Source organism: Trachurus japonicus, chromosome 14 (assembly GCF_045865225.1).
Source record: "Trachurus japonicus isolate A0001 chromosome 14, Traja_1.0".
NCBI lineage: Eukaryota > Metazoa > Chordata > Actinopteri > Carangiformes > Carangidae > Trachurus > Trachurus japonicus.
This window is the reverse complement of record NC_140920.1, coordinates 15,217,075-15,231,184: the sequence shown is the minus strand read 5'-3', so window position 1 is coordinate 15,231,184 and position 14,110 is coordinate 15,217,075. Positions and strand designations below refer to the sequence as shown.

The following is a 14,110-nucleotide window of genomic DNA, read 5'->3' as shown; positions in this document are numbered from 1 at the left end:
CTTTAGTCTCTTTTGCCTGCTGAGGGAACGAAATCCTCCTTAGAGCAGATGAGGCGTTTCTCATAGCTGCTTTAAAACCATATCCATGTCCTATTCTTTTATCCCTTATCCCTGTTTGGCAAATGATTAGAATTAAACTGGTCTTTGTAAATGTATCCCAACAATCACCAGTTAATCAGAAAAAAAGTGGTCAAAGTAGAAGACAAGATAACTCAGGTGATCACACGTTACTTTTATTTTCTACTAAAATACAGGTTTCATGCAGGTTTTGTCACTTTTCACAACAGTCAACAAAAACACAATGAAACTAGTGTAGAGTCACCTCGAGGCATTTTGCCTCACAACATTAGGCAAAGAGGGATGTTAAAATCGCTCAGTACAAGGTGTGTGCAAATTCCTAGTAGCTTTATAAATAGTTAATCTTCATCGGCTGTATCATGCTTTCAATCGTACCTGGTCGTTGTACTGCATGTAATTAATTAATGATGCCTGTTCTGGAAATCACAAACTCAAAATAAATAAGTAAATGTAGCAAAGTGGAATATAGCGTTTGAAAATGCAATATAAGGTAATAAAAATCTGTGTCAAGTACAAAGTAATCCCAATGCTCATCTTCGTTGATCCATTAGCTGGTACAGTTTAGTTGGTCTCGTCCTTGATTAGCTGGCAAGTAAAAAGTGAAGGTTGAATCTTTTCTGTCCATTTTCTTTTTTCGTCGACTTTGTGGCACTCGCTGTGACCTGGAGAAAAGATTGTGCGCTGGCAGGCTGTGGCACGGCTTAAGTTTGAACAGTGGAGTAGAAGGCATATGTGAATCAGAGAGTACTAAATGTAAAGGAGAGACTGAGCATGGAGGAAAACTCTACGCTCTACTTTACAAGGCCTGCTATAATCTTCGTATGAAAATAAAAAGAGGTAGGCAAACTCTCTCCACTGCTCAGAGATACTGAGAGTTTAATCAGATGCAGAAATGGGGATGAAGTGCTCGTCAAACATGCTACACACGAAGCCTGTTTAAAAACAAAACAAAATGACAGTCCAGCACAGCATGCTTAAAATCAACCACCCTACTTTTAAAAAACGGTCTCCTTCCTGGTACAGCTGGTTGCATATTAATACTATTAAGACTTGAAATACGCTTTCATGTAAACAAGGAGACAACAAGACACACGACTCATGCATTATCATCTCCAGAATGTAGAACAACAGTAAACACAGACAGATGTTACTGCACAGCATATTTAGTGGCTTTTGCTTCGACTTTTAGGTTGCAGGAGGATGTCAGAGAGCTTCGGTAATACACAAATAAAACAACCGCAATTCAGCGTAACTTTTTTTCTTTCTTACTGCCCGTCTGCATGACATCATTAAGGGTAAACGACATGAAGGCAATCTGCTCAAGTTCACTCTCTTTGCCGCACTCTATGAGGCACGAAAACTGATCCTTGTCGCCGTTGTAGGCCAGGTCTGAGTAGCCGCTGGGTCCGCTGTGGATGATCCGGGGCCTGTCCCAGCCCGAAGAGTGCAGGGGTGACCGGTTCAAATATACGCCCATGTCCCTTCGGCAGGACTTATTGGTTGGATGCATGAAGAGGAGCCAGGTTTGTGTGTCTGGAGACAAGAGCGACGTGCCACAAGCTTTGCTTTCTGCATCATCATTTGGGACAAATTCCGGGGCGGGGAAGCCAATGACGCTGCCTTGACAACCATAAGGCGGCTCGATGAGCTCTTTAGCCATGTGAGGCTTGTCGAAATACACACCACTGTTTTCACTCAGGGCCTCACATCTGTGGCCTCCTCTATTACGAGCATTACAGTAAAGGTGACTCCTGCCCTCGTGGTCTATGATCTCTGCCATTTCACATTCACATGACTTTTTTCGGAGCATCTTACCTATATGCCATGTCTGCCCCAAGTCTTCACTATAAATAGACAATGCACGTGGGTAGACTGTAAAAGGGATGGGGTAGGAACAGCATCTGTAAGGGATGTAATAGGCGTACGCTGGAATGATCAATCTGCCGTTCTCCATCTGAACACCGTGGCCGGGGCCCACAGCAAATGTGGCCCATTTATGGATGGTTTCGCCAATTACACTCTCTGTTAAGTCTCTTGTTTGACTCCAGGTTTGTCCGTCGTCACTGCTGCTAACACAGCAAAGACGTGCCTTGTTCTTACCTGTGATGATCTGCCTAATTTCTGTGGTGTTTCCCCAGACACAGATGAAAAATAAAAACAATGTTTTGCTGTTTTTTTCATACACAGGGCAAGGATTCATGGTGCGGCGGTTTGGTAGACATGCTGTTGACAGCTCCTGACTGGAGGACCACTGTAAAAAAACAAACAAACAAAAAAAACACATGGAAAAGGACAACATGTGAATAAGATGAGCACAGATAATGATAACAGACGTCAGTGTTAAAGTAAAGCTAATAACCTGAACAGATCCATCATCTTTCAACGTTCCTCTTCTCATAACAAGTATTTTGGCATCATGGTCAGAAGGTGTTGATCTCTTCTCTGCAAAAGCAAGGAAGGTGTGACTGTGCCGCAGATAAATCAGAGCAGGGATCCTGTATGTTATCCCACTTGGCTCCTTTTCAAATAAAGTTGTTTTGACTGGTTCCTCTTCACTGCCACTTTTTGATGGTGTGTTTCCCATGGTGAATCGCAGTTCCTGTGGATGGAAAACGTTGCAAATGTTAAGACTGTACATTGTTATGTTAACAATGTTTAAAAAGCACAGACAAGTTCACACTCCAGCAGCTCCAATAGCCACAGATGATTGCATTGGTACATAGTCTGTGGCGTGTATAGTCCTACTCTGCATGCATAACAACAAGCACGTACCTTCACTTGTCACTCTTCCCATTCGTCACCTTTGATCTTCTTGTGCTCGGCATTATACAGTCTAATTTCACGCCGATCCAGGGACCTCTGATGTTCACGACACTGATGCTGAAGGTTCATCAGAAAACAAGAGGCGCTTCAGTGAGGAGGAACCCTGTCGCGCACTTCCGCATTCGCCTGACTGACTGAACCAGACGTCGGCGGTTTAGAGATGAGGCACCAAAATTATCCTCTTTTGCCCCGTATTTTTTTTTTTTTCTTTACTGTTTTAACAAAGCAGTTACGTGACAGAAAAGCTAGCCAACAGCCCTTACAAGAGAAGAGTAATCAAACACAACATCCAATTTCAGTCACGGTGATAACGTTATCGTGCGGTTCACCTGCGCAGTGTGGCTGTATCAGATTAGCTAGTAGGGAGCTAATGTTTACACGAACGGTCGGACGTAAATAAATTCGTCTTGATTTGCAAATAAATACCTTGCGTTATTGATCGAAAGAGCTGTCGCATAGCGCATGAGAGCTGTTTAATGTATGTCAAACACTTCTGGGCGGTGTATTATCTTAAAAATATATAATATCTTTGATAAGCTAGGCTCACCGGTCCCTTCCGCCATTAAAACACCAGGGTTGAGACGACACCGCCCCCTGCTGGACGGGAGGGGGAGGGGCAAGGGCTCATGTGCTGTTGCTAGGAGACAGAGCATTACAGTGGATCCGCAGAGACTAGTTTTGCCAGGTCAGGTCGTGAAAAGTGTAATTAACATTTGCATAGAAAGTTTCTCTCTCTCTCTCCCCCCCCTCTCTCTTTTTTTTCGTGACAAATGGATTTACTACACAAGCAAACAACATGACTGCTGCACGGTATAAATTTGATGACGGGCAGAGATATTATGCCACCAAATGTTTCCCAGCTCGAGCACTACTTCGTCGAAAGAAGGACGGTGGGTTATTTAAATTATTTATCTAAGATAATAACTAGTTAACATAATGACCGAGTGTTATCAAAAACAAAGACATTACAACTATAACAACAATGAAAACAATTTATGGTAAAGCAATATTTTTTAAAGGTTAATAAACTGCAGCTTTAGGGCCTGATGCAATGACCCTTGGGTTGCCAGGTTGTCTGCTAACAATTATTAGGCTGCTATTTATAGAAAAGGGGGACACCATAACAATTAACTTAGACTATAGCCTATTATTCATCTAACAATTAAGTTACCCTTATTTTTTTGTCACAGTTACATTTGTGATGCCAGAAAACAGGACAAATTATCAGCAAAACTATATCAGAGGCCAGTTTGTGTTTCTTATTATGTCTGTCCAAAACAATTAAAAACAAAAGACCACCACTACTGGAAGACAGTTTGATTTGCCTTAATGAGGATACATTTGAGGTTTGATGCAAAATGCTCTAGGCATCTGTAGAAGTTGTGTAATAACATTTTCCCCATAAGTTTTAATGTGACTGAATGAATATCTGTATGTGTTAGGCTAATAGTTAAAATATGAAATTAATACACTAGAAACAGCCATTTATCACCTGTAGGAGAGGGACTGAAAGCTAAGCACTGCCGGACTGTTAAAGCAACATGCTCTTGGATAAATAATGAGTGCTCTCTGTTCTGGCAAATATACACTTCATTTAATATAACATATGATCAAATTGTATTAGCACCACATGTTTTGCAAATGTGTTACAATAACTGATTATATTAGTCAAATGGCAGATGTTTTAATAATCAGTTCATGGTTTGAGACACTAATCAAGCAAATGTGTCAAAATATTCTCTGTTTCCAGTCACTCAAATATGTGAATATTTTTCTGTTTTATGTCACTGATAATTCACAGTCTTTGGGTTTTTAGACTTGAGAAATGTTAATGGCTATATTTCACTATTTTATCATGTTATACAGACAACAGGATATACAATAAGAAAATAACCTGCAAATTAATCAATTATGAAAATAATTGTCAGTTTCTGCCTTGTTTCAAATGCAAACAGTGTAACTGCAGATCATACCTTATTCAATCTTACAGGTACTGGTCATTGGCTTGTGGCTTACAGAGAGGCAGAGGAGAAGAAGCACACTAATGTTCAAAGAAGAATAAAAGAGTCTCTAAAAGAGTCTCTTAAAAAGCAAGAGAGCAGCTTGGTGCCTGTTGGTAATACATTAGATGGGCCCTTCCTGGTGAGTTACTAATAATGTCTTATTTTACAAAAGTGAGCAACACAATTTGTCTTTTGGCGTCTGCAAATAATTTAAATTTTCAATGTTTTTTTGTAGCTCAAGTTACATTGTGTTGATAAACCATCTCAGCTGTGCTCTGTTGACGTCAGTGAACAGACACTGAATTCTGTAAGAGTCACTTTTAACACTTTTAACAATCACGTGGTAGTTTGTGGATGGGACTGAGTCGACTGACTGAAGAGTTGTTCCTACCTGTGCACAGGTGAAGCCAGAAGATCTTAAGGCGTTTAATAATGTAGCCTACATCGATGCCTCTGTTAACTCCCTCTCTTTAGGTGATTATTTTTACACATCAAGCAAAACCTCAGTGAAAATATTCTCCGGTAAAGAAGTTCCACATGTTTGAGCTGTCCATTGTTTTTCTCCAGGCTCTTTCAGCAGCTTTGTGTCCTTGAGAAAACTCAATCTATCTGTTAACGGCATTTGTAACATGACGTTTGATGCATCTGACTTCCCGCATCTTGAGGTGAGATGACTGACTTTGCCATGTGGTTCTTATTACATACACTTTTGTTATTATTTTTGCTTAACATTGTTTATTCAGATTACTAACATATTACAGCATTAAAACAACTTGACCTGACTCTGAAGTAAACAGGAACTCTGAAGTCTTTGATTTCCATCATTTTTCTTCCTGCTGCTCCTTCATTTCCTTTTTCAGCTTCTTTCACATCTCTAGTTCTTTCATGCTTTTCTGTAATCCACTGAAAAACAAAGAAACCATGTATAGCCAGTTTAATCTTTACTGATGCCGCCATCATGCCCTTTAAAAAAATAGAATTTCAATTTTTGTGCCTGTTTGATGCTTGAACAAAGTTGATTATGATAATAAATAAAATCCATAATTAATTCATGCAAGTACAGGGCAGATCAGTAGCTAATCTGTGTAAAATCTATAATATTTCAGACTGCATAATCTCAGGCTCACACTCCTCTCCTCTTCTTTTTCTATTTCATCCTCTTGACGTGATTATGTTTATCTAAATGTTTACTTTAAATCTTCACAGGTTTTGGATTTATCCTACAACAGTTTGTCAGCTGATGATATTGTTTCCATCGGTCGACTGCCACGTCTAAAAGCCCTTCATCTGACTGGAAATAAGCTTCATCATCTACCTCCTATGGGTTCCTCATCTAAGTACAGTGTTTGTTATGGATTTTTAATTTCAATTTTATCTATGGCTTTAGTTATAATCAGACAACATGACATCTTGGTGCTATAATTAACTAATTGTCTTTTGTATTTTATCTATCAGCTCTGGTGTAAATGTATGCTAAAAATCAAAAAACAACTCGATTTCTTCTAAAAGTGTTTGTTCATTTGTTCCGGGAAAAAAATCCATGCCCTCCCAAAAAAGAACAAGTAGATAATTGGTTCAATAAGCGGACGTGCTCTTTCTTTATTCTTACTTCACCCACAGGTCAGCTGCATCAAGCACAACTATGTGTAATGCCTGATCTGTCAGTGAGACAGACGCAAAAATTCTTTGCATAAACGAAAAAAAAAGGAAAAAAGAATGATACAGAGAAGCTGGCAGAGTGAAAGACAACTAATCTGTTCCAACGCATATTTTCCACATCAAAATGCAAATTAATTCTCTAACTACAGCCTGACATGGCCTCCAGTCTGCCTCCGTCAATTATTCCTGCAGAGACTGTCTTAAGCAGGCAGTGCACAGGACGCTGCCTCACTTTATGAGAGGAGCAGAGGCATGAATAGAAACATATAATGCTAATGTTTTATTCTTTAATAGTGATGCTTCAAGCCATTTGGGCCAGTCATCATTTGACTTGCAAACTAATCATATGCATGAGCTTGTTTATATTTTATCGGGTTTTTATCTCTGGTTGAACAGTTAATAACACAGAAAGTCAAGATGCATTTTCAAATTGACCAAAAGGGGGTGCACAAATGTTCCTGATTTACACTCCTGATTCTGGTGAAGGAAATGTAATGACAGTCTATACACCTGCTCAACAGTCAGGTATATAAAGGTTGTATGCACATATATATCAATAGAGTGTATGCAGCTTTAACTACATTATAAAATACACCCACTGTCTATTCATAAATGTACTTTATGCATTGAATGAAGTTAGTTGGTTGTACCTTTTTGTCCAGGCCGACTGAAGAAGAAGACACACAGTTTAGAGCTCTTGAAGTCCTGATGCTTGATGACAACAAACTGACCTCTGGAGTCTTCAACAGCCTGACAAACCTGAACAGGTCATGATGTGGTTTCCTATGTTGTAGTTGAGAGTCATAATCGTTTTCCTTCAGTATCATTCATACACTGAATTCAAGTAAAGTGAAGTGTTTGTTGTCTGTGTAGCTGCAGCTTAAATTGGTAACAGAGATTTGAACATGTGGACATTTATCACACAGGGAGGTGCTGTCATGTTGCATTATGGGAAGAGTAGGGTCCATTGTTTTAGAAGATGAACTCATAATAGGGACTAAAAGATGAGATGTTTTGGCCTCAGCCACATTAATTCTGACCATCACTGGAAAACACAAGCTGCGGAAACACTTATTCTTTTTGAATTGTTGTTCAATTTCAGACTGAAGTATTTAAACTTACAGAAGAACCACATTCGTGAAGTACCATATTTGCAACAAGGGGGACGTTCAAGACCTGTGCTGACTTCTGAGGAAGAGAGACCTGGTAAATGCTAAGAAACTGCTGGGTATAATTTGCAAATAATTTACCAGTGGATGTGTGTGCAAGAGTTACCTCAGCAACCTTCAAATAAATATGTCTTATTATCCCTTCACACCAGCCCACACTGACCCAGATGCTGAGAATCATGAGGATTTCAAGAGAATCTCAGAGGTAAGTAAATCTGCATTTGGTGTTTGACATATTTTATCACAGTTTTTTTTTTCTGTAGCGCATATTTTGTAAAATAATCTTGTGTGTGTGGTCTGTCATTCTCATTCTCTCTCTGGGTCAACTTGGAGGAGCAAGACAAAGGATCCAGTCTACCACTACCAGAGCTGCAGTTCCTAGATTTGTCAGACAACAAGGTATATTGTTTGTCTACTATCAGTAAGTGAACTTTGTCAGTGAAGGTTTCTCATCGGTGGTTTGTCTTCAGATTGCAGAGGAAGAAGCGCTGATGGCCGTCGCTCTTCTCCCAATGCTTCGCGAAATTGATATTCACTCCAACCCTCTGACCACACAGAGAAGTGGTAATCCCCTCTCTTAAAATAAGGAGAAGTCTTTGAAGATCAGTTCTGATTTTTCTTTTTTTTTGGGTTGCTGAAATCCCCTCCATGTGTTTGCTTGAACACAGGAGATCCCCCCTTACTGACCCATTACCTCCATGAGAGACGGGGGATAACAATAAAACGTAAAAAGACGCAGGAAGCTGTGAAGCCCCCACTGAAGATGTCCATCAATTCAGAATGGCAGGTTGGACATGGTCTGCATCATTAATATTGTCTGATCATGATTCTCCAAAGTTAAAAAGGTCTGTGTTTTTTTTGTTTTGCAGGTAGAGGAAAGAATCTCAAAGTCGTCAAAGAAGCAAATGCTGATAAATCTGCCTGGTCCTTCACAAACCCAAGAGGCCCAAAACAGCATGGACGACACTTCGCTAGAAAATACAAACCACTTCTTTGTTACTCAGGTATATGTACATGTCCAGTGTCTGTGGTTTTCATATTGCTGCTATTGGCTGAGAAACATTTGCACAACATTTGCTCTTCACAAATACCCAGTGAATTTGTCCGTCTTGATGTTATTTCATCTCCAGACAGCAGACGACTCTGAATATGAGTCTGATCTTCGAGCTGATGAGAAAAACACTGTAGGAAATGATGACAATAATGAGGATGATACCATTCCTGAAAAGTTAAACTGTTCCAAGATGATGATGGATGCAAGACCAAACCCTGAAGCGGTGGAGCCCATTGGTGAGGACTTTAGTTTCACCTGCAGCTGTTTGTTTTCGTACATGTTCCCGAGGCCCTAAAGACTTTGCCTATACAATGGCCCCATAGTGAAGAGGAATATTCATGCTTTTTTTTTCCCAACAGGAATTCAAACAGCTGTTCGGATGCTGGAACACACACTGAAGAATCTTAATGTTTACAGAGACACAAAACCAAAACTTGATAGCATCCAGATGCCATACAGAGAAAGAGAGAAAAGGGTTTGATATGTCGCTCCACAAAACTCATTTGCATTTGCACTCAATGTCGCTGTCGAATTACATCAAACACAACAAGAACCGTAAAGAACAAGGAATAGCATCTTACCTTCATGTTGTGACTTCAAAACTTTCTGTACACAGATTAAAGAACTTCCACCTCCGAAACCAATAAAGCAGCCAAATGAAAGGGTTGAAGAGATGATCAAGGAAATCAAAGGGAGTACGACGAGGAGAGAAGTCGCCTTGAGTATGAACATGTCTGACATGATATCAATCGCTTTCAGCCACTTGACCTTTCATGACATTACCTTTCTTTGTTTTCTGTACAGGCACTGCCCTGAAGAGCACAGGCGGGAACAGGCAACATAAAGAGGCTTTATCTCTGCTGAGGGATATGAAGACAAAGTACAAGATGGTCCATGAGAGAACAATGGAACAAGCAGCCAGCCAGATGTTTCAGCCGGAGTCTGATAGAAACACCAACCTAGATGGAGTTCAACCTCCATCCGCGCAGATGCTGTGATTCATATTTAAAGTTTAGCGTGAATACGAGAACACGTGAGTCTGTCTGGTCAATCCTGGGACATTGTGGTGGTTTTGAGCAGCTGCACCGACCGCATAGTATTCATAGCACGCATCAAATGTTGTGTTGCATTTGTATCAGTTGAAATCACCACAGAACAACTGTCAAATGTGAAAATCATTGAGGAAGATGGCAGGTCCGGTTCTCATCCTTCGAGTCTACTGAAATGGCCTCAGTCAAGCTGTTTATGGGGGCCCAGTGAAAAAAGACAACAGCGTAGATTTTTTCAATATCACAACAACATGCTAAATTAAAAATATGGGTGTTGTTTGTTAAGATTTAGGGGAATATCTTTGTGAAATGGAAACTGAGCATTAGCGATTTTATAAACCTTGGATTAATGTCACCTGGCAGCTCAGTAAGTTTGTGGCTTTGAGTGTTACAGTGATTGAATGACTAGACTAGACTAGACTAGACTAGAGTTTACAGTTGACTTGAATTGATCAGGTATTCTCTAGGGACATGCATGGTTGTATACAGAAGAAGAAAATATCTTCTTCTGTCTGAGTGCATCTGCTTTTATTCTGTAGGTTTCACATCGGCCAAAATGCCAAGAATAGGGAGATTCTCCTTTTCAGGTTCTTGCAAGAATCTGGATCATATCTGGAGATTCTTTGATATGATATCTTACAATCTTGTGATCTGAGCGTCCAGTCCAGATTTGATCATATACAGGGTCACAGTTTGAAGTTTTTGGGCAATTACATCTCTGGATTTTGGGCTGTTTTGCACAGCGTCAGTGAAGCTAGCTGTGATAATTTCTATCAGGCAGGAGCAACAGTACTTAGCTGAGCAGTAGTTGTTTGTAGTGTTGAACCCACCTCTGCAGTTGGACATGATTTACAGTCCACATCCTTAAACACATAAATGATCAAGTCAAGCTTTTTAAAATTTCTAGTCATGTTTTGTTTTCGTTTTTCATTCCCTTTTTGATTTCACGGTCTTGTCCTTCATGTGATTTCAATTATTTTTCTCCAGAGTAGCTTGCAGATGTGGAATGCACGTTCAGCCCAGGTGGAATAAATCAATAGGTACTCTGAAGATGTGTCATGCAGATTTTCTACATTATTACACTCATCTGCGGATATTCCCCTGCTTCTGTATGTATTGGATGGTTAATAAGATTACGTATAGAGAAAACAATGCTTTCTGTATATCGACTTATGCTGTCACTCAGTGACATGTTTCGCATTTTCATTTTGTCCCATTTCATTTCAACTGTCACAGTAATTACCTTAATATTTTTGAAATACAGTCTATCATATTTCAGAATAGTTGTAAGGCTGTTTATTTACTTATAATGTTTATTATAGCCCTAAATCATGGGGGAAAAAAATTAAAAATCATTGACGCCTAAAACCAAATATCTTTTTCTGAAAGACTTTTTACCCTAACCAACCAAAATGAAACAATAGGTCATGCAAACACAGTTGAGAGCGGTTAGTAATGTGATTTTGACAAGCTGACATTAAAATACCCAAAATGACAGGTTGCAAATAATCCAAAATAAAGAAAATTTTGTAACATATAAAGAGGGTGTTTGTTCTGGTAAATAAATTCAGATACTGAGAACGATCTGAACTTTGTGGTCTGTGCTATCAAGCTTTTCAGAGGGTTTTTCATCCCCAGCGATATATTTGATGGTAATGAGGAGACTGCCAATTGAAGTAGTTCTGACTAAGAAACAGTTTTCCAGGTGATTGTGTATTTTCCAGAAAACCGTGTTAAATCTCGTCAGTATTTTTTTTTTTTTTTTTTTTGGTAACCACAAGTAGTTTTACTGCTCTCTCCACACTCTGGTGCAACTCAAGTTAAGGTCTGTTGAGAATTTGTTGTTGCTTAGAGGAACTTGTTGGAGTTTGTTCTCCAGCCAGTGAGTCCTGCCATGAATTTATTTTGCCTGACAAGAAAGCTGTTACGAAGTAATTTTGAAGTGATAATGATTGGTACTTCAAGCGTCTACTGTTGCATAAGTGCAGCGTTTTCATGCTGGAATTCTTTTATGTAAGAGTTTCCTTATACATGTCAGTTTCCACAGTTTCGGGCAATGATCAGTAACAGCTGCTATAAACCATGCAGAGCAGATTATATCAATGTGTTTGGATGACTGTTGACTTTGCAGCTTCTGTCATCATTTTTAGGATTAATACAAACTCTTTCCTTGTCTTCTCGTGTTTGCACCAGCTATTATAAACCAGCAAAGCAGATCATGCTTTGTTGGTTTGTTACAAGCATCAAATTGATCCAGGTCTCACACCCTCTCTGCCACTTTTCTGCTCAATACAAAACAAATGTGACATCAGGAGAAACATCAGTAGTGTAGATACACAATGATACACATTATGAGCCTGGTCAGTTCATAAAAGGGTATGATTGAATCTGTCAGCACAATTTAAACTTCACATTGATAGAAGATTTTCATTTTCTGTATAGCCACAAAAATACAATTACAGGATTGCCAAAAAATATACCATCAAAATTAAGAAATAAATAGAAACATCATTATGAAAAACCTTCAAACGGAGCAAAGTATTTTGTTTTGGACTTTCATAAAGTCAGAAAAACACCACAAAAAACAATGATCAGAGCTGAAACAGCAGAGGCCGAGATATCGTGACTTTTAATCCATATAGAGTAACTTCCAAAAAACTGTGAATGCTACTGGGCTTCCTGTGATACAACTTGTATTGTCTATGGCTGAGCCAGGATAACCCCATGACATCATTGTGACGTCTTTTTTTTTTTTTTACAGGCTGTGGAGGCCTCCATCCAGACACAACAGAGATTATACTGTACAGCTACAGTACAAGTGAACTTCATGTGTAAAACTGGTGCAATAGTTTTTATTATTATAAAGCAGCTCCAGGTGCTATGAAAGTGAAAGTATCACTATCCAAGAAGAAACCGCCCACATGCAGGACATATTCAGACTTATGACTCTTTTTCCTTTTTGCGTTGTTGTTTGTTGTAACTTTTATTAACTTTTTTATTAAACACAACAATAAGCTCTTATTAGAAAGCTAGAAGACAGAGATGCTGCACAGTTGGGCATCAGGAAGCCAATAAATCACTGCACAAGAAGTTACCAAGAATAATAACATTAGAGACCAGATTAAAAAAAACTTCAGAGACAATAGAAAATTATGAATCAACACCCATATTTTATCCCATGTTCAGTTTATTTCGGCACTGACTGATTATGACTATGACTATTTCTTGATAACTTTTACCAAGTTACAGTAGAAGGCAATCATTTATTAACTACAGTTGGCCTGGCTGCACATCACTCAGAAAACTGTCAGCCAATCAGCAGAGAGGCTCAAAGCCTGACATGAAATGAGGAGGAGCTGTAAAACTGCACTACTGTAGATGAAAAAAATTCAGAGAAAATGTGAAATATGGGATGTTGAATGATATTTTGATAAGTTGATCCTGTTTTCTAACTGTATGTCAGTGGCTATTTTTTCTATTGATCATAACAGATGACAGTGCAAACTTCACTACAAACACGTTCTGCTCTCTGGCCTGCTTTTGGTGATTTACACTTGTTGACCTCATGGAGGCATGCGTGTTTTAAGAAGTGAAAATGGTCTAATAATGTGACAAATCACTTCAAGACCGAAGATAATTAGACGATCCACATATGTCTGTAATTTAATTCCTATAACTATGCAAAGTTATTCCAGAGGTTTTCGCTTTAATAAGCACAAAGTTAGATCCACTTTGCGTTGTGGGGTGAAGCGAATGGAAATTCGTGTGTCTTTTTTATTTTTATTGGAGTCCTCCTCATATTAACATCAACAAAGAGTAAATGGACAAACAAAAAGGCTCAGTTCTACTTTTCCTCTGTAACCTCTTTTGCTCTTACCATGAAAAACTGATGAGGTGAGTTATTAACTGAAAACACATTTTATCCATGCGCTTGGTGATATAACAGATTCTGGCAGGAGAGCCGGGTGCTGTGTCCAAAAGCAAAAATAACAAAAGACATGGTGGAGAAAGGCATCGCCCGTCCGTGTCTTAGACAGATTTGTGTTTATATATCTATATGTTTTATTCTGTAGATCTGAAGGCAGCACATTTACACATCTGGAGCAGTCGCTGTGGCAATCAAGCCTGAGAAATGTTTGGGTAAGATTTGTTTGACTCTCAAATTGAGGGCCAACAGTTAAGCTTTGTGGATAACCCTGTGGAGACTCAGACACCAGATTTGGCTCAGGAAGAATAGGCCTGAATACCTCATCAACACTCCTCATTACTCAAGTG

General features: G+C 39.2%; 2 protein-coding genes across 3 annotated transcripts; one reads left to right on the top strand and one right to left on the bottom strand.

The window, feature by feature from the left end:
* Positions 1–212: 212 nt before the first annotated feature.
* Positions 213–3,030, bottom strand: LOC146974505 (sialidase-3-like). Its single transcript, XM_085797944.1, has 3 exons — positions 2,851–3,030; positions 2,438–2,677; positions 213–2,329 (listed from the first exon to the last, which is right to left on the bottom strand). The coding sequence occupies exons 2-3, from the start codon at positions 2,660–2,662 to the stop codon at positions 1,322–1,324; spliced, it is 1,233 nt and encodes a 410-aa protein (XP_085654070.1). The 5' UTR covers positions 2,663–2,677; positions 2,851–3,030; the 3' UTR covers positions 213–1,321.
* A 514-nt stretch (positions 3,031–3,544) lies between these two features.
* On the top strand, positions 3,545–12,717 carry xrra1 (X-ray radiation resistance associated 1). Of its 2 annotated transcripts, XM_085797943.1 has the most exons (18): positions 3,545–3,791; positions 4,892–5,043; positions 5,140–5,211; positions 5,306–5,378; positions 5,472–5,569; positions 6,111–6,241; positions 7,226–7,330; positions 7,666–7,769; positions 7,885–7,937; positions 8,066–8,131; positions 8,203–8,296; positions 8,401–8,519; positions 8,602–8,736; positions 8,863–9,022; positions 9,146–9,261; positions 9,403–9,508; positions 9,591–9,819; positions 12,597–12,717. In XM_085797943.1, exons 1-17 carry the CDS (start codon positions 3,698–3,700, stop codon positions 9,782–9,784), a joined length of 1,872 nt encoding a protein of 623 aa, XP_085654069.1. In that variant the 5' UTR covers positions 3,545–3,697; the 3' UTR covers positions 9,785–9,819; positions 12,597–12,717. The 2 variants fall into 2 exon arrangements, with proteins under 2 accessions (XP_085654069.1, XP_085654068.1); XM_085797942.1 differs by lacking the exon at positions 12,597–12,717 and having other exon boundaries at positions 9,591–9,891.
* Positions 12,718–14,110: the final 1,393 nt, after the last annotated feature.

Coding starts and splice junctions, on each gene's coding strand:
- xrra1 (XM_085797943.1), top strand. CDS start 3,698: ATGACTGCTGCACGGTATAAATTTGATGACGGGCAGAGATATTATGCC. Junction 7,770..7,884: donor TTCTGAGGAAGAGAGACCTG/GTAAATGCTAAG, acceptor CCTTCACACCAG/CCCACACTGACCCAGATGCT. Junction 8,132..8,202: donor TAGATTTGTCAGACAACAAG/GTATATTGTTTG, acceptor GTTTGTCTTCAG/ATTGCAGAGGAAGAAGCGCT.
- LOC146974505 (XM_085797944.1), bottom strand. CDS start 2,662: ATGGGAAACACACCATCAAAAAGTGGCAGTGAAGAGGAACCAGTCAAA. Junction 2,330..2,437: donor AAGATGATGGATCTGTTCAG/GTTATTAGCTTT, acceptor GTTTTTTTACAG/TGGTCCTCCAGTCAGGAGCT.